This window comes from Branchiostoma belcheri, unplaced genomic scaffold, assembly GCF_001625305.1.
Source record: "Branchiostoma belcheri isolate BF01 breed outbred unplaced genomic scaffold, Haploidv18h27 scaffold74, whole genome shotgun sequence".
In the NCBI taxonomy this organism is placed as follows: Eukaryota; Metazoa; Chordata; class Leptocardii; order Amphioxiformes; family Branchiostomatidae; genus Branchiostoma; species Branchiostoma belcheri.
This window is the reverse complement of record NW_017804398.1, coordinates 1,349,091-1,368,279: the sequence shown is the minus strand read 5'-3', so window position 1 is coordinate 1,368,279 and position 19,189 is coordinate 1,349,091. Positions and strand designations below refer to the sequence as shown.

The window sequence follows — 19,189 nt, the reverse complement described above, 5'->3', positions numbered from 1 at the left end:
TATTGGTGTAGTAAGGTCAGTGTGCACCGTTCGCGTTTTTGGGGCATGGAGGCCATGGGGGGACAGACCGCAAAGCAAAAGGGGAAAGTGTTCATTGCTAATGGTACTAGTATATAATGTATAATATTAGTCGTAATTAGATGAACAGAAAAAAATAGATGATAAAAGCAAAGCATATATCAAAACAAGATAGAAGAAAGGAGGCAGCAATAGCAAACCCCACCTAGTGAGTAAGTGTGCGTGAGTCACCCCTTGTGAAACCACCTCACCCTCACCCTCTTTTTCCCGCCAAAAAATAGTTAGAGGCGTGTTTCTTCGTCTGCAGAATCAGGAGAAGAGGTATTGCGAAGATTTTCTTCAGTAAACCAGTACAGAACGGAAGATGGAAGACAAAAGAGAACCAAGAAGGTGAGGCAATCGTCGTTTTAAAGTAGGAAGGTTAGAAATGTCCGGAATCGTCCAGATTATGTTGTTGGCAGGTACGAGGAAGGTTGAGAAAATTATACCAGTCACAGTCACAGTATCACTATCAGAAAGTGCTTTAAAAAGCGGGTATTTCGGCACGCTATCGCTGTCATCGGTTGTACATCTTACATATGCCACCGTGCATCTGCTCGGAGATAACTTTATAGATATGCCACTCTATATCTGCTGAAAGATGACTCTATAGTCAGACAATGAATGCCACCAACATCTGCTTGGAGACTGGTAGAAGTACATATAACGTTACGCATCCATTAGACGCAATATCTGATATTAGAAGCAATAACACTAATGTATTATTTTAAAATGTATTATTTTAAAACTGTATTATTTTAAAAGTATGTTGTAAATATCCTTTTAATGTGTCTTGCACAATATGTATGTACAGAAGGCGCAATTCAGCCTGTTTGGCTGCAATGTCTTTTATTAATAAACCATTTTTGATTGATTGATTGATTGATCAGGGCCTGAGCATGGACTGAAATGGGACCATAACGTTTTATATTATATACCACCCTACATGTGCTTGGAGTTTTGTCTTTAATGAAAACAAAGTGTGGTAGAGATTTTGTTGCAGATGGCAGAAAGTTATTATATTGTTTTTGCATAATCTTGTGAAAAGTGAAAGTGAAATTTAAAATGTAACAACATTTTAAAACATCATAAAGGCTAAGTATACCATTATTTATGCCACTTCATGAGACAATGTAAAACTAGAATCTCCCGGTCTATGAATCGAGTTAAAGACATGCTTTAGGAAATATTATAGGATGTCCTTATCATGCAAATTAATGCATAAATTGCACTGTTAGAATTTAATTGTGTAAAATAGCTACATAATTGGTGTAAAGCTTTTAAATGTTAAAACAAAACAGTCTTGAAAAGAAAATTAGAAATATTACGGACAGCACGATTCGAACCGGCGAACAAAAAAAAAACAAAGCAAAAAAAAAGAGTAACAATTTGATATTGACACTCCTGAGTAAGTTTTTGAATGCTAAAACTTAAAATAAAAGGAAAACAACGGATGTTAAGAAGAAAATTATAAAAAAAAGTTCCAGCACCGGGATGCGATCCCACAATGTTTGGATTCAGACCCGCCACACTACTTCACTTGCTCCTGATTGAGCTATGAGGATTTACGCAGTCCGGGCATAGCTATACGATAATATGTATGTTGATTCCCACCTCCCCCTCCGCACGAAATGGTCAGGGCAGGGGAAACTATTAGAGCCCCGAAGACAGCCTGTCCCAACCACGATAGACTGGATACCACTATCACCAGGCTACATTAACGTGATATGCATAGTGATGTTAACATTTAAGTAACTTTAATACACGTGTCACAAGTATAAAATTGCTATCATTTACCAATAACAAATCAGCTTTATGCATTGATATGTTTATTAATTATAACCCTTATATAGAGAGGAGAGAGTTTAGGCCACAGCAAATAATTTTTATGGATGACATCAGCACACGTGTGCATCAGCACAAAAATTTTTGGCTGATTTTGGAAAAAGAAAACAAGAAATTTTGTTGCCCTCTGAAAGTGGTCAACATGCCAAAAATGAAATGGGCAAAGATGTCTGTTGCCATGCCAGAACGTGGATGGCAAATAAATATGAAAAGAGGAGACAAGACAAGGCTCTGATTTATTGATTTGTGTGTTACTTTCATGCAGTGATGCATTTAATTCCTTTTAAATATAATGTTCATTGAATCAAAACCATTTGTACAATGACTCAAAACTTTTAGGTTTCAGTGACAAATGTATGTATGTTTAGTTGGCAGTAAATGTTGCACAATATTAGGTATCATTTCATGTTTAACAAGGTTTATGATGTCAAAATTTGAAAATGTAGGAACCTTGTTTTTTGGCCCGCCTTGTTTTTTCCCCTATCGCATTAGTTGTGGAGTCTGCAGAGGATATCATCCATGAAATTTACTTGCTGTGGCCTTATTTAAAGCTGAGTCCTTGATGAATGGATAACACTGATGTATCATTTTTTCAGTTGTGTAGAAAAGAGAGCCCTTGGTGACTCTGGTGTGGCAAACAAGAAACAAAGAACTGAAGATTATAGCAGTGTGGCTCAACTACAGCACATTAACAGTTCAGATGGAGAAGAATCAGAGGCTGACACTCAACTTGTCTTGTACAAAAATGATAGACAAAACAGGAGCAAGAGAGAGTTACATTATTTGATGGTAAAAAACATTTGCAAGAAGTGCACAGCAATCAGTTTATATTCAAGACAGCCTGAAAGAGTTATACATATTATCTTTGAAAATGAAGCAGCAACAAAGCTTTTTGTACAGCCTTTAATTGCTAGTGACTTTATTGAAGTAGATCAATCAGGGAACATATTCTATTTCGCTGCAGCAAGAAACTGTATTGTTACAGCTAGTTGGCTGCATGATCTTGATCATGAGAATGATGTGCATGGGTATTTGAGTGGACTTGAACGACTGAGCAACAACCGGGAGTCCTCTGCTGTAGTACTTCTGTCAGGAAAAGCAGCCAACAAACGAACCGAGTCAGGACAGGCTGTACCCATTGGTAGCCTCCTTTTCTCAAGTGATGGATCTAGAACCTCGTTGGGGGGTTGTCCAACATTTAAGACATACTATCATGACCACCTTAACAAGTTGTTACAAGACCTGACCAAGCCAAATGTGTTGTTCAAAGATCATCTCAGTGCAGTCTGTGTGGATACAAGTCAGGGTGTCCCTCTGAACAAACAGTGCAGTGTAGTCGTAGACAAACACCCTATTTTCTTGAGAAAACTTCTGGAACATTTCAATCCTCACGCCCTTCGTGTGATGGTTGCTATCAATGAACAAATGGAGCAGTGTGGAGTTATGGACCAGAAAGCCATGTGCAATGCCATCACCCTGTTGCACACATTCCTGGCAGCTGGGATAGACACAGGTAAGGACAATGTAGCAGATCAGTATCTGTATGTCGTTAGTTCAATTAGTTTGAATAGTTCAATTAAATGATACATGCATAATTCATTGCTGACTAGCTCGTATGATTTCATGTCAGGGCTTAACAAGTTATGAAAATTCAGTCCCAATTGGGTCAGTATGTGGTCACTTGAATTAACTTTTAATTGTTCTTAAAACATGATGTAGACAGTGAACAATAGCAAATTGACAGTACAGTTCTCTAGTGGTTTATTCATGGAATATATTTATTTAATTTAATTTATTTGCAAAATCATGCCCGAAGGCTAATTGCTTGTACAGTCAAGTATACAGAAACAGGACACAGGTAACAATCTGTCTGGAAAAACCTCTACTTCTACTACTACTCTAGCTATTAAGGGGTTCGACTTCTTTGAAGGCAGTGGATAATGAATAGTCCCACATTCTGCATAATTAGTGGGTTTTGTGATCTTAGTAGAAATGCAGTTTTTTGGTGATCTTCTAAAAATATATGTGGATAAAGCGAATTGGAGGGAGACATGGGAGAGAGTCTGGGACCAGTCGACCGGGAACCCCAACTTGATGATGATATATTTGGGACATACCATAATTATGATTTAATTTGTCTTTGAAATTTTAGTGTTTCCAGAGGTAGGGCCAATCACAACAACCCGTGACCTGGTCAGAAGAGAGCGGACTGAAACTGCATACAGTCAGCCTATCAACAATGCATATACTGACCATACCAATCCTGCAATAAAGGTAATTTGCTGTTTCTTTCATATTCTCATTTTCTGCTACTTCATTCTGTCATGAAAAATTTATTTGAATAAACTTAGGCCATGTTGATTTGATTATATGGATGACATCCTCCGGGAGCCCCAAAACTGATGCGCGCGTGCGAATAAAAAAAAAGTTTTGCAAAAAAAAAAAAGTTCTTTTCATTATGAAATCTACGTGGTCATGAGGGTTGAGCATATGGTTTGGCGAATAATCTAGTCTTCAAGTTCATTTCTTTACAATTTCGTCTTTTTTCGTTTGATTTTGGCATTCTACGACATTGGTATAGTTTTCATTAATTTTTTGTAACTTATGGTATATTTTTGCTCATTTTGCAACTGTTTTGTACGATTTACAGTATGGTTGAAAACTTTTTTTTTTGGAAACGGCCGAAAATTCATGCGCGCGCGGATGTCATCCATATAATCAAATCAACATGGCCTTAATAGTAAATACTAGAACCTGTTGACATGTTCTTTGTAGTGTTTAATTTCTTTCAGTAAATGGTTCAAAATAATGTATTTCAGTTTCCCAGTGGCGCAACTTACCAACTGCCTGAAACTCCTGACTCTAACCGGCAAGTCTGTACTACCAAGGACATTTCTCCATCTGTTGAGCCTGCACTTGACAGTCCAAGAACACTGACTGACCTCCTACTGTTAGAGGTGGCAAATAATTTGCAAGCAAGTGATGCTATTGACTTAGCTGTGGCTCTTGGACAGCGACGGAGAAAGGCAAAAAATCTTGTAAATACATGTGGTCAGCAATCTGACGTTGCAGCAGTGCAGGAAGTGCTGCATGCCTGGAGGGGTGCAGAAGTGAAAAAGGCCACCCCAAGGAAGCTAATAGATGCATTAAAATTGATGGGAAAAAATGATGTTGCAGGTTTTGTCATCGAAAGAGTTACTGATACTGTGAACTTGGTATAGATTATGCCAAAGGTATACATGTACATGATGCCAAGGAATTTAGTATACTGTGTAAGGCCACAGCAAGTAGTTTTTTTACAGGTGACATAAGTCATGCATTCATTTTTGGCTGTATTTTTTTTTTTTTTAGGAAATTTTGTCGTCATATACTGTTAAGTGACGAAGGTCAACATGCTGAAAATGTGAATTTGTTTATTGTGATATCATTATATCAAAGATTGAAAATGCAGGAATCTGTTTTTTTTTCCATATCGCAGTAATTTTGAAGTCTGCAGAAGATGTCATTCATAAAAGTTACTTGCTGTGGCTGTGGCTTAATGTGGTATACATATGCTTTGAACAGGACCTGGTGACTGCTAGTAGAAGTTTTAGTAAAATGGATGTAACTTTTTTTAGAGTGTTTTAAGAATAAAATAGTGATTTTACAGTTTGACATCGAAGTTGTTGAAATGAAATCATTTTATTGATATAAATGTCATGACAGCAAAAAACCAGATGGATGCTCAGGATTTCATGACATAAAACATTTGGATTGCCATGAATGAAAGATCAGCAATGTATTTTAATAAATAACCATTGTAGTCATGAGAAAGGGGGCTCTATTGGATTAAAATTATCAATTCTCAAACTTGTCTCATCTCAAATCTCATCAATGCATAGCACAAATAAGAAGTAAACGACTTATGACCTCCTTTGACATAATTTACAAAACACACCAGCAACTGACACTTGCAGACCTTTAATAATCATTTAGAACATAAAACAATCAATTTACAGCTTTTCACGTATATAGAGTAGAAACTTAGAACAGGACAGTTTTGTATGTGTACTTGTGTAAGCAAAGAACATCTTTTTGTAAAATTATGTAACCTTCTAGCCGTGGCCATACAGAATGACTACAGTGCTTGTATAGTTTTTAAACACATTTACATTTTTTTCTGTAACAATAATACAACTTTTACAAGATGCACTCAAAAGCCAAAAATTTTCTGCAAGCTAAAGCTAAGGCCCTACCCCATCCAAGAACTTTTCCCATCTGAATCCCTACTAACACTTAACACCTTTCCCCATCTACGCTGCAGAAAATCTGAACTTCTGAAGTAATCCCTAAATAAAAAATCAACTGAGGAATTATTACATCGCAACAGCAATACTTGATTTAAGTTTGTTAGACTGAATGCTACAAATTGTACTGTTCTACTGAGGCCAAGACAAAGACTATGATCCAGTAAGATACAATGTGTATCAAATGAGTGTTTCCTTCACCAACCACAGTGGTTATGGAATGGCTCACAAGGAAAATTACTACCACTTCAGCTAAAAAAATTGGCAGCACAATGTAACCCCTGAACAGCTAGAGGTAACAGTGAAGTGGGCTGTGTGTTTAAGGCATTATGAACAGCCCATAGGTCGTTATTGTTTCAAAGATGCATCAAAGGTTTTAGAAAGCTTTGTGATGTACCACTATTCCGAAAAGCAAGCACTTTAAGTAGGATATATTTACACATGTAGATCACTGGCCCACCTCTTGCACCAAAGGACCTGTTTTGAACCAGTGAAGTACTCATGCTAACCTCAAACATCAGACTTAAGTTTGATTCCTTTCTAGGTTGAAAATCATGAAAAAAAGTGTAATCTATATGGTTTGGAAGTATGTTCATGACTACTTTTGTTAATAGCACTGTTAGAGATCTATCTATATACAATTCAAAATGTTTTTTTTTTGTTGAGTGCACTTTTAACAGCAAAGGCTCTGAGAAGCTCTAAATCTAAAACAATGCTAGAATTTTGCAGCTTCCTCCTGCCATGATTTCGGAGATAAACAGTCACAAGCAGTATGGAACATGGAAAGATTGCAAGTTCCATGGAACATTTCAAATGCCAAAAGCATGTCAAAAATCGTATTGACATAAGCATCAAGTATTCCTTCTTGAGTTTGGAGAATACACTTATCATGAGCTTTGACCTACCCAAGAAATGCCCCTTGGTTGGAAAATTACATTTGTGAGGACAACTTTTTGTCCACCACTGCTCCTGGCTGTGACTCAGTCCAAAAAAAAAAGATTGTGCATCAGACTGTAGTTCATTGGCCTAACAAATTCCCCACTTGCACACCTACTGTAGTTTGCTTGCTGAGAAATTTTGAACTCTGTAACACAAAGTGGCCATTGAGCCATTTCTCAAATCTTTCAAACCACCCTACCACAGTAACGTCCTCATTGTTTGAATTTCTTTCACAGAACTTTGTAGCTTGAAAGTGCTTCATTGACTTGGTTTCTTCTGATGTGCCTAGATCCTTACCACTTGCTTCAGGTGTGCTGTTCTGCCATTTGAATCTCACTTCTCTGATCTACCACTTCTTCAATCACAGTTTGAAGAGTTTTACAGCAAAAGCTCTGCTACTGTAAATATTGAAACTTTCGCGGTTGTTTTATTTTCACGATGACCTCTTCACCGGAAACTCATGACACCATGAATATGTGCTTCCAATGAACTGGTATTTACTAGTGACTACTTACAGATTGGTAAAGCTGTGAATTGAAAACACAGCAAAAAGTTCCTTTCACCTCTTACCGCAAAATAAAACCATCGCGAAAGTAAACAAATTTACTGTACACAATGTACCACTGCTCTTTCTAACCTTACTAAGTTTAAAGTTTGTTAACATAATAGAACTATAGCTTTTGTGTTGTTCTAACAAAGTGCATCCCAAGATGTAATCTATTGCTTTCCACTCGTCTCTATGTTGTCCAAAGATGGTTTCACAGGGCTAATGACGGTTGAACTAGTTAGCACAAGCAGGCATCTCTCAGTAGGCCTACAGGACAATCACACCAGCAGACTGGACACAAGATGTGCTTCCTGGGATCATGTGCTGTAGCAAAACAAAAGATAGCCGTTTAGAATACAAGCAATTCGTCCAATGTACTGTGTGTTATGCAGGCATAATGTGAAAGTCATTTTTAGATGCTGCCGCAAACAGCTAGCAGGACAGCAATACACACAGTGCACACTGCAACCACCACCAGAAAAGCAATGCATATCAGACTGATAAATGTACTTTCAAAGGAATGTCCATCAATTCATTAAATTGCAAGCAATGCTCTCAACTTCAAGTTAACACCCATAGATTCCAATTTAGCACTGCAACCACTTTTCCTTGACTCCCTTAGATTGAAGCAACAGGACTATATAAAGAGCACCCTTCTTTCTTGTCACAGCAAACCAAAATACATAAGTTTCAGTGGGAAAAGAAGGCTTGTCCCACACAGGTTGTTATTTGTTGGATACTTTTTCGGTTTCACTCTCTTGCAAGACATGCCACAGTGACCACATACCCATCCTCGGTAGCATCCTCTGCAGGAACGTCTACTTGGTCCAAGTACACTTGTTCAGTGCTGTAGTCAACAAGGCCAATTGTTAACTTCATTGGTCGAGTCAAATTTCCACAGTAAATGACGACGATGCACAAAAGTGAAAAATGGATCAAGCATTCCTGCAGGGGGGCCAAGCTACCGAAGTCTGAAGGAGGGAAACAGTTGATACATTTTACATTCCCCTTCCCCCTGGACCATTTCTTTCAAGTTCTTCTATTGCCCAGACACAACATGTTGATCCAATGTACCTGTCCAGTCCAGGTTTTCAAAAGCAAAAAAAAAAGCCACAGAAGTAGCTGAATTTTTTACACTCACAAAGATTTTGACATGTTTCTCATGTTGTTAATAACAGTCATGCAATCTGCTTCCCTGCTTCAATAAACTGAGCTACTGAGGTTGGCGACAGCCAGAAAAGGTGCAACAGTGCAGAGTAGGAAGTCAGACTCGGAGTGAAGCAGAGTTGGAAAGGTATGGTGCAATTTTTCATTTTCTAAGTTTGCTTCATACTTATGTATGAACATATGCGTCCTACCTTAAAACTGAGACTTTGAAATGTGAGAAATTATAAATCACTTGAACTGAACAGACGAGTGCATAAATATCAATTTAAGATGTTTGCACATACAATAAACCTACTGTCCTCTTTTCTTTCATCCCATAGAAACTTTCAATGGGGAAAAATTGCACCAAACAAAATTCTTGAGGCACAATGCTTTGTCCCCCAATTCTGCATGGTTGGATCTGAGAGAAGCTGTTGGGTACGAGGCAGGTGGTTGAAGAGATCAGTCAGATAGGGGACTGCGGTGGAAAGCCAAGCACTTTCAAGAGACCACGTCTGATCAATACTGATAAGCCAATAGAGATTGCCGTAAGCCAATAATTACTTGGAGACATAGGTGTAGGTCCGTGCAGGGGAGCGGGCGGGCGGGTCCGGCGGGGGAACGTTCAGGAAGTCCCAGATCAGTATGGTGTCATCGTGGGAACTACTGACAATCTGGAACTCATCAAACTGTAGTCTGAACACCCTTCCAGAGTGCTCCTGACAAGGAAAAAAACAACCAAAACATTAGACACACACTGGGGTTCAGTTGGACATGAGCTGCAATTTGTAACAATGATGGCATCTATTGAAATATGATCAAACTGACTGGTTGACCAATAAATGGAGTATCCGACTGTCTATTGGTCATGCAGACATCATGACATACTGCAGACATAATGAAAGTAAGCTAAAAAGTTGATAAAGTTTCCATACAAGGGAGACAGCTTACAAAATGTAGTGATGCCATCATTGTCTTAGTAAGTCAGAGGTATGGTTTGTAGTGTTCTTTCAAGCATGATTGAAACAAGAGGTATCTCACCACAAGAGTCCTAAGGCAAAGGGTGCCAGCTGGTGCTCGGGGGTCCAATGCTGCCTGCAAGTCCCACACCTTGAGTTTTACTGTAAGGGAATTGTATGATAAAAACATGAAGACATGACATGAAATCATCTGAAGTCCAAAGATAATTCTGTTAAGTCAATATATTACCGTTATCATTTATCCTTGACCTCTTTCACAAACTCATATTTTCACTGATGTTTCTGGTTACAAACTAAAGGAAATAGCAACAGCATATGTATGCCAAGTATTTTTGCAGGAAACTGTTGGGAGCACTTACCCATCATATGCTCCGCTGACAATCCGCTTGTTGTCGAACCTGATACATCTCACCAACTCCTCGTGCCCTTCCAAAATACGCAAGCATGCTCCACACTCGATATCCCATAACCTGTGCAGGAGGGAAAATATATCAGGGGGAAATGTAACAATAATCATTGTATGACCATAATTTTTTTCAATGATAGGCTTCATGTTGATGTGTGGCCAGCTTCCTGAAAGTTACCTCATAACCTTCCACTGAAATTATTTCTGAAAACAACATATTTGCCAAATCTAAGAGTTGTCAATTTGAAATGTAGTCTTCTCACTTCAACAGATTGACTTCTCTTAAATTCATGCATGAGTCAAATCATTTATAATTTTCCTCAAAGTTCATGTAATTCAGTCCTACCCCATTTTGCCTTGTTGCCAATCAAGGCACACTGACCTTATGGTGTTGTCTGAAGAGCCACTGACGACGAGTCTGTCTCTGTACTGGAGACAGGCGATGCCCCTCTTGTGGCCATTCAGTGTTCTCACAAACTCACACGTCGATGTACTCCACACCTACAAGCAAACCAGCACATTACAGTCTGCAGTGTGTTCATATGTAAGGAAACAAGAAGCAACATGATAGATGCTTGTTCAGATGGTCACTATAAACAGGATTCTTAATGCTTGTGTCAATGGGAAAAATTATCCAAGGGACCATCAAAAGGTGGTCACACTGGCCAGGTGGTCCTCATGCAGAGATGGTTACTTGTACAGGATTGACTGTATTGGGCACAATTTCATTTTCAATACTGTTGACTGTGAAAGTTCTCAGGCCCACCTTGATTGTCCTATCTCCAGAAGCTGACACGATGTACTTGTCATCAAAGTCCACCACATTGACGGCTGCCCGGTGGCCCACCAGCACTCTTCTCAGGTTGATGTCTGTTGGGGATTGCATGTCCCACACAGCTATGGAGCGGTCCTGGATGGGACACGGACACCATTAGTGCAGGAACAGGGCACTTTTCTTTACCATAGCAATGATCTGCTTCTCTCAATGAAGGATAGATATCCAGGTAGAGCCTTTTTGTTATACAGAATGAATCAAGGACCTGGATAAATTCTCTGAAGAGTCGGATATCTCAGATAGCTCCACTATCATTATCAGTCACCCATAAAAGATAGTCAATTCCATCTTTAAGTGTTTATGTGACATAGTCATGTTTTGGTTACCTTGGAGCAGGTGACCATCATGCCGTGCTGAAACCTGAGATGCAGCACAGCCTCACAGTGGTGGATCAGAGTGTTCACCATCTCCCCCGTGTGGACGTTCCACACCCTGCAGGAACAACACGTGTTACTTAGCAAGCAAGAATGATACAACTAGGGCTGTGTGCCTAATACCCTTGCCTGTAATTCATACCGCTGAAGTACAGGTTTGGATCTGAGCATCAGGTGTACCTGTACCTGTACCTGAAGACAATAACTTTGACAATTTAGCACTTGAAAATTACAATGTACTGCCACAAAGATAGTCAGCCAAATGTATAACTTACAAATGGGACAAACTTCCAATGGTCCAAGTCCAAGCCTGTACATAAACTCCTGTATCTGATCCTAAAATTAGTTTAAGTGCATAGCTCAGCTCTAGATACAATGGTTTAAAGGACAGGGCTTATCAGCCAATCATAACACAATCACATAACAGGGTCTAAGAACCAATTCCAGTCCAGCTATATCTTCTCCAGGGTTTGATGAGTTCTCCCACCTGACTGTTGAGTCGCTGGAGCCGGAGATGATGACCTGGTCGTCATACTGCAGGCACAGCACCGACCCTGTGTGTCCAGTCAGCACCTGCACACACTCCAGGTTGTTTCTATCCCAGATCTACAACAGGAGATATACAACTTGTTATAGTACAAGGATCTAGGGCAGCCTATTTGGTATCAGGACAGCCAAATATTGTATGACATTTTACTGTCCTGAGAATGATCTCAGTTCACACTCATACGATAAGCATACCAGGTTCTGACCAGGCTCTACACAGTTCAGTACAAGGTGGATATCAATTATAGTTCATGCTTTTCTACATGCTATCAACAGCAACTGTCAACTTGCTTGGTAGAGCTGAATATTATCATTTTATTAATGCCATCCAATGTTACACTAAGAATGCCTCCAGGTTCTTGGGCAGTTTTCCCACATGTAGGAATGTGTTGTTTTGTACTGACCTTAATAGTGTTATCTCTAAGCCCACTGACAATCTTGTTGTCATCATACTGGAGACAGTACACCCCCTTGCTGTTCTCACTTCGGCACTGTATCTTCTGTAGGTTATGTCTGCCACACCGCCAGTTTGTCTCTATTTGCTGCAGAGGGCAGAGTGCCAAAGCAACACATGTTAGATTGATGTCCAACAAACAAGCATATTGTCTGATTATTTCAGGAACACATCTTCTTTGCAGAGGTTGACAGATGGAACAAGATGTGAAGCATCTCACTTATCTTAATAATTGATCTAAAATATGAAGACTAAGCAACTTGAGAATAAGAATATACTCAATATCTTTCATGCAAGGTTCCTTTACTCCATCCGAAAGTCTAAGAATGCACAAAGTTCTTAAAAAGCACTTTTTACAAAGTAAGACGATGAGAAACGTAATCAATACCTCAATATCTTGTATAATCCTAGGGTACAGTTTGCGGTAGAACTGATGGTTGGGTTGCGTTTCCCCTGGCTTCGGTCTGAACAGATGTTGTCCCCTGTAGAAGATAGGAAAATGGCATTCATTCATGGGAATCAAAATGTCCCAACAATGATAAAAAGATAACAGGACAAAAAGTTGTAAATTCAAAGAACGTAAGAACTTAATTTTTCACCAATAGTGCCCATTGTATGCCTGGAACATGATGAATCAAAGACAAAGTTAATCTATCCTAATGTCTTTTAAATTACACAGGATTTAAAAACTGGAAAGAAGAAACAAAACAGAATGTAATGTATGGCTGCTTACCATCCCCTGCGTTCTGCCAGCCCTTTCCACAATGGGTCAGTCAGCACCATTCTTTCTATTAGCTTCTTCCACAGCATCCCATCAGAGATGACCCGGTACCACTCCTTGCACACCAGCTCACAAGCTGACAAGGACTTGGCGTCCAGGTAACTCAATATTTGTTCTGCTACGTGGTCTAGGCCTTTCTCTGCAGAAAAATACAGTCACATGATCAGGACTTGTCAGCCAATCAGGCAACTTGGAACACTATCATATGATCATCAGGACATGTCGGTCAAACGGGCAACTTGTAACAATGTCATATGATCAAGGCTTATCAATCACTTCAATCAATCAATCAGACTTCAGAGCCTGCTACAGGTTACTTGGGCATTTTGGAGGGCATCTGAAATCATCAACATATTTCTAGGGCATCCAAATGATAAACTAGCGACTCAGTTATTAGCACCAAAGGCCAAATGCAGCCATTACAGTACAGGGTATATCAACAAATACAAGGCTATTAATATGCTCAATTGTGACATAAAATGCTGGTTCCTCCTCTAAAATGAGTGACAGTAGTTAATGTAATGTAGACTTACTGGGTAATGCAGTAATGAAGTCTCTCTGCAGCATGGGCTTGAGGAAGGCATTGATATGTCCATGCTGGTAGTGGCACATTCGAGATATCAGTTGTTCCACAAAGTCCAGCTGGTCCTGTTCTGACCATTGTTCAAAATACTTAACACACAAGTCTCGCTCCTCCTCAAAGTTCTCTGGCCGCTCTCGCTTCTTCTGGATTGGCTGGGATAGGATGGTCATCTGTCGTAACTGTGGTTGAAAAATTCTACTATTAACAAAAACAAATAATGTATAACACTACAGCAGAAAGACTCATGAATTGATGTATAACACAGCAAAAAGTGACTTTTCTTGTCAGCTAAGAGATACTGTACCAAGACATTGATACAGTATACATAAACAGGGAGAATACATTGAACTTCGTTAAAAAAATGCCTGTTACGTTGAAAAATTTGCAGTTTTATTCAGGCTGAAAGTAGTTGTACCACGGTAGATTGAACTGTCAGTGAAATGTGATCAGTGTTTTATATATCTTTGTACTAGTGGGTAACACAGAAACATAATCCTTGCAGACAACATTTCCACAGCTGCAAGCCAGGCAGTCACTCATGATCACTTCCATGCTGTGTGCCCAACATGTGAACCATGGCCCCAAGGCCTGGCTGCAAAGATTTAATCATCAAGGAGTCATGTGATCAACAGTGATCCAATCAGCTTAGTTTTACCTTGTTTACCAAGGTCTGCCATTTCATCACTCAGTACATTAATGTTCTTGAAACTAGCCTGGTAAACACAGCCCCTCCTTTGATGTAGTTGAGTATCAGCCATGATAGCTTTATTTCTAGATCCTGAATCCTACCATATGTATGATGGATGGTTTTGTTTCTCTGGCCACAAAACATAGCTTCCTCTTGTTTTGGACAGACTTGAGTCTTTCGACAGGCTTTCTCCTTAAATTACACGTTTTCTAGCCATGCTTCCACAACTCACAAGTTTTCCAAGGAACTGCTTAAAACTGGATTGATTCAAGATTTTGATTGAAGTACCACCTTGACTGAGAGCTGAAAGTCACTGCTTAAAGGAGTCACTGTCAAGTCATCTTGTATCTAGTAAGAATGTTTTTACTCAGAATTGAGTTATACAAGAGGTCCACTCCCAATCCCCTCCATTTTAAGCCATCTTGCTATGCTAATCAATTGTGCTCCTTGAAATCAATAATGCACATGCCTGGCACGTTCCCAACGATTTTTGCGAATCCACAAAATCAGAAAATTTCTTGGCCAGCTTTTAGAGGCTTTCAGAAGATCAAACCAATAGTTCTATAGAAATGTCCCTTTCCCTAGGCCTAAATCATGTCATAGCCTACAATATCTCTTTTCATGTGAGTAGAGCATCTGGCCCCTTAAAAGTTAAATGGTCCACTGGGCCAACAGAAGTCTCCTTGTGGGCAAGTATTGATTCAAAAATCACAAAGGCTGCAAGTGAACCCAAATTAATGAGAGCCTTGGCACTGTTTCAAGTACTAGAAAACTTGAGTTTTCCCTGGGAAAGGCTCCGGTTTCAAAAACATCCAAAGGAAAATCTATCCCAGCCAACAAACAGCCAAGTATCCCTTTTTACAGGTAAACAATAGGATTGAAACGTGTCTGCACCAGACCAATGGCGCATGTAGATTTCAAAGTGTTGAGGCTCAGTCTCCTTGGCAACACATCCACCGGTACCCTTTTGTGATGTTACATATTGTTCGTGCTTTGTTTCTAACCACCACTGTACACATACATGTAGTCAACACCTTTAATCTTCAGTCAGTATATATATTTGTGTATAGAGGCAGCTCTCATTGCAGGATGTGTATTGGAAAAGGCACATATGACTCACACTTCTCAGATCAGACAGAGCACATTGTTGACACACTGTCTGGCTCAATGGCTTCTTGCCAAGAACTCAAGCTCAAAGAGGACAAGAACTTCTCTCAAGGTGTAATGTAGCCCAAACTTTTTCTCGGTCAGGAAAAATTTCCTTATTTCTTAAATCCACTCGCCATTGAACTTGCAAACTTGCAAATGTTTGATCTCAAAGTCAACACATGGTGAATTTATTTTTTAAATCTTGGTCATTACATGTATATTAATGCTAGGTAAACTTCAAAGTTTCCTGACATTTTTCTGATATCTCATCAGACCATTCTTGAGATTATTTGTGGCTTATCCCTATCATGCCCAACATATTGCATCCAGATGGAAGCGGCAAATTCTGATTAATCTGGATGTACTGATTGTGTATGATCTTTTTGCCTGGAAGAAACTTATTGTGAGAATGCTGCTCCAAAAAGAAATTGGCTGCAGGGGAGGCAGACAATCTGAAGGCCATGAATGCCTTAAATATAACAATGTTATTTGTTCCACGTTGTTCAAGTTATCGTATACAGTGTAATCTTGGCTTATCTTTATAACAAGTTTCAATTCTTTGTCACTATGCAAAATATGCTTTTTGGTAAACAACTTTCCCCTCACTTTACAGGACTCCTTGGCCCTATTAGTACTATATTCAGTACAGCTAATTAGGTCCTTGGAGAATCAAGAAGCAGCTACTGGTTACTTATCAGATCTCAGTTGTTAACCCACATTAGATAATATTCAACTCATCTTGCAATGTGAAAAACACCATTTGTGACAAAATGTATGGGTATGTCAGGCAAGATTTTATAGTATTTTTACATTATGGTATAGTTATTGTGGCTTGTTTTATTTTTGTTGTTGCCTTGAACACATTGTTTGGAGACAGTTTTGACAAAAGGACTTAAGACACTTGTAACAATATGTCCAAACTTAGTAGATTGACATTGCCATAACCCATCCTAACTGTATTTGATGGTATTCAAAAGACATCTATTCTTGCGTAGCCAAGTCAATAAGAAAAATGTCATGTACACCTTTGTGGCATTGTGTGGTGCTGAAAAAACAAGTTCTGCATGACAGATAAGGATAGGCACTTTTGTCGATTTAGAGTGTCAGCCATTCTGGAGGGCCTTCATTGATCCAGTGTAATATTTGAATACATCTAAGATATTCCAGAAGGAGGTATGGTTAATGTCCTAGAACATTGTTTTGGAGAAAACCTTTTGTCAGCGATTTACATAAATTGTCATGGGTGGCATTTCTGCTAAGAAATGAGTTTTGTGTCCTCTTACAGCTAGAAAATTTATTAACAGTAATGTCTTTCAATCATGGTTAACCATGCTAACAAAATTCCACCCCCTTCAATCATTAAAATATGGTAATTTCTTCCATCAGAATACCAATTGGAAGGTTAGTGTGTACAGCCCAATCCCAACTTTGAGCTCATACTGAGGAGAACTATTCAGACAGTAAAACAGGTTTGTTACTGCATAATTAAGAGTAAACAAACAAAGCTAGACAAAGGGTCATATTGCCCTCAGGTGCATTACAATAAAAAAATACATTCCCTTATGTAGACAAATTGCATTTGCAGCATTTATACAATACATAATTCATGAAACCTCATCCATTAAAGATGGTTATTCTGCAAGTTGTCAGCTGATTATTCTCACAGTAACAATGTCCACATTAATTTCAAAGTGCTACTGGCATTAATTGATGGCTGAAATTCAATTTCAATAATCTGAAAATAGTGCTGAGAGCAGTCCTACCAAATTTCTATGTACAGCACTTGATAGTTCACTTTCAAGATTTTCAAGACAAGTCTCATTCAAACCTCCTTGGTCTCTGCTACATGAGTAATGCCTTGTGTTCAGCTGCATTACTTTGTGATATGAGATGAGCCAGGGTAACTGTTCCTTGCAATACAGGCAGCTATACAAGGTTTTATACAGCTGGTCCCCTTTTGTTGTATCATATTGTTGTGCAGTGGTCCAGACAATAATGTTTTCCTTCCAACAGCTTTTCTGATGGAGCCACAGTAATTGAAGGTCCAACAATGGGTGCATGTTGACTTTTAACCAAATTAAGATTTCAACTCTAAGTTCCAATTGTTTCAAGTCATACATAGTGACTCAGCCAGGTCATCTATGAGCATTCATTTAGTTCTGATTACCAGTCAGTCACCTGTGCTGGAAATGTGAAATTATCTTCTTCTTTTTTTCACTTTGGAAGGACTTTCCAAGGGCAATCAATTTGACTATGGTCACGGTTCAAACAAACTTTGTAATCTAACAATATATTTTGACTCTACACACAGCAAACTGTAATTGGATTGGAAAATTGAAAAAAATGGACTAACAAAGGTATTTACTGTACTAACCCAAAACAAGCCGCAACAATGCTACCAGAAGTTGCAGTAATTATGAGGGAGCATGGATATACAAATGCATCGACCTGAATAAAAGTATGTTTATAGACCCGTATGTTCCAGGGTTTCAACCTTTGATGTGTGTTCCCCCAGTAAGGTTCGTAAAATAAACAGAAGCAGTCCATACAACATCTGACTTGGAGAAAATGCCTGTGTAGCAAATGAATCTCATTTTCAAGTGGAGGGAAAACTAAAAATTTAAGTATAGAAATGCCCAAGGTACAGCGGAAGAGAACTTTACACTACCACGTCACTCACAACAAATGTTACTAATTTTGTGCACAGACAAAGTGAAGGTAAAATCCCGAACGAGTCATTTCCTCTCGGAAGGATATATGGTTTCCTTCAGAATGGACACCATGTGGTTAACCAACATTTGTGTTTTCAATCTTTTCGGTAAGGAACAGAGAAATTTGGCTTTTGATCAGTGATACGGTCACATTAAACTCATAGCGCATAAATTTTATGTCTGGATACCCCTTGGTCGAAGTCGCAGGTGTCCACATCTAGCCGACTTCTCGTTTATCACGACTTGCCAAGTAACACAAATTCTGTCGAATATTGAACACATAGTAGTCTAAAACAACAGTGCTGAGGAAGAACATTTGAACAGCCTTTAGATTCTTGTTGTTTGAAGTGTTTTCGCGAAGCAGAAAGCCCAGGCCACCGCCCTTTGTTTACCCCTACCATTTCCTGCAGACGGAAAATCTATCATGGCGGTCGTTGACCAACAGTGCGAAAACTCGGCCGAAATTTTGCGTCCATTTCTACCACGACGTGAACAACTCACCTTCGTTTCTTCTATTTTTTCATCTCCTATAGTATCTGTTTCCATGATATAGTCTTCCGGGGGCTCCAGGGTCGCGGATTTGCGAACAAAACGGAGGAAACGGCGGCGAACAAGAACTACAGGCGGTTTCTCCTCAGAAATGGCAGGGGAAGAACTTGTGACGTCAGAGATATCGCATAAACTCGCACTGCTCGAGACTAGACTTACTTACCAGAGAGAGGCCTTACATCGACAAATTTTGGCATTAAAATCCACGAAACCCATAATAATTACTCCCTAAATCCTGCTATGGGTTACATTTTCTACAATATCCACAAGTAAAGGTGCAGAAGAAGATTCAAGTTAGAAGTCACGTGATGCA

At 39.1% G+C, this 19,189-nt stretch overlaps 2 protein-coding genes across 3 annotated transcripts; one reads left to right on the top strand and one right to left on the bottom strand.

The window, feature by feature from the left end:
• The first annotated feature begins 366 nt into the window (after positions 1–366).
• LOC109485234 lies at positions 367–6,227 on the top strand. Its single transcript, XM_019788679.1, has 5 exons — positions 367–408; positions 2,499–3,415; positions 4,055–4,176; positions 4,722–4,852; positions 6,206–6,227. Exons 1-5 carry the CDS (start codon positions 383–385, stop codon positions 6,225–6,227), a joined length of 1,218 nt encoding a protein of 405 aa, XP_019644238.1. The 5' UTR covers positions 367–382.
• On the bottom strand, positions 5,847–19,090 carry LOC109485276 (F-box/WD repeat-containing protein 11-like). Of its 2 annotated transcripts, XR_002141116.1 has the most exons (13): positions 18,829–19,073; positions 13,730–13,958; positions 13,149–13,335; positions 12,804–12,897; positions 12,366–12,503; positions 11,903–12,021; positions 11,368–11,473; positions 10,973–11,116; positions 10,589–10,707; positions 10,160–10,270; positions 9,862–9,941; positions 9,385–9,539; positions 5,847–7,998 (listed from the first exon to the last, which is right to left on the bottom strand). XR_002141116.1 is itself a non-coding variant. In XM_019788778.1 (12 exons), exons 1-12 carry the CDS (start codon positions 18,871–18,873, stop codon positions 9,381–9,383), a joined length of 1,530 nt encoding a protein of 509 aa, XP_019644337.1. In that variant the 5' UTR covers positions 18,874–19,090. The 2 variants fall into 2 exon arrangements, 1 of the variants encoding a protein (XP_019644337.1); XM_019788778.1 differs by lacking the exon at positions 5,847–7,998 and having other exon boundaries at positions 9,381–9,539; positions 9,862–9,940; positions 18,829–19,090.
• Between the last annotated feature and the right edge of the window lie 99 nt (positions 19,091–19,189).

What these genes read in the sequence shown, in the direction of transcription:
- LOC109485234 (XM_019788679.1), top strand. Translation starts at nt 383, where the DNA reads ATGGAAGACAAAAGAGAACCAAGAAG. An exon ending in GGCAGCTGGGATAGACACAG is followed by an intron (nt 3,416 to 4,054) that starts GTAAGGACAATG and finishes TTGAAATTTTAG; the next exon opens with TGTTTCCAGAGGTAGGGCCA. An exon ending in ACACTGACTGACCTCCTACT is followed by an intron (nt 4,853 to 6,205) that starts GTTAGAGGTGGC and finishes TCTACGCTGCAG; the next exon opens with AAAATCTGAACTTCTGAAGT.
- LOC109485276 (XM_019788778.1), bottom strand. Translation starts at nt 18,873, where the DNA reads ATGGAAACAGATACTATAGGAGATGAAAAAATAGAAGAAACGAAG. An exon ending in CTGGCAGAACGCAGGGGATG is followed by an intron (nt 12,898 to 13,148) that starts GTAAGCAGCCAT and finishes TATCTTCTACAG; the next exon opens with GGGACAACATCTGTTCAGAC. An exon ending in TCTTCAGACAACACCATAAG is followed by an intron (nt 10,271 to 10,588) that starts GTCAGTGTGCCT and finishes CCTCCTGCACAG; the next exon opens with GTTATGGGATATCGAGTGTG.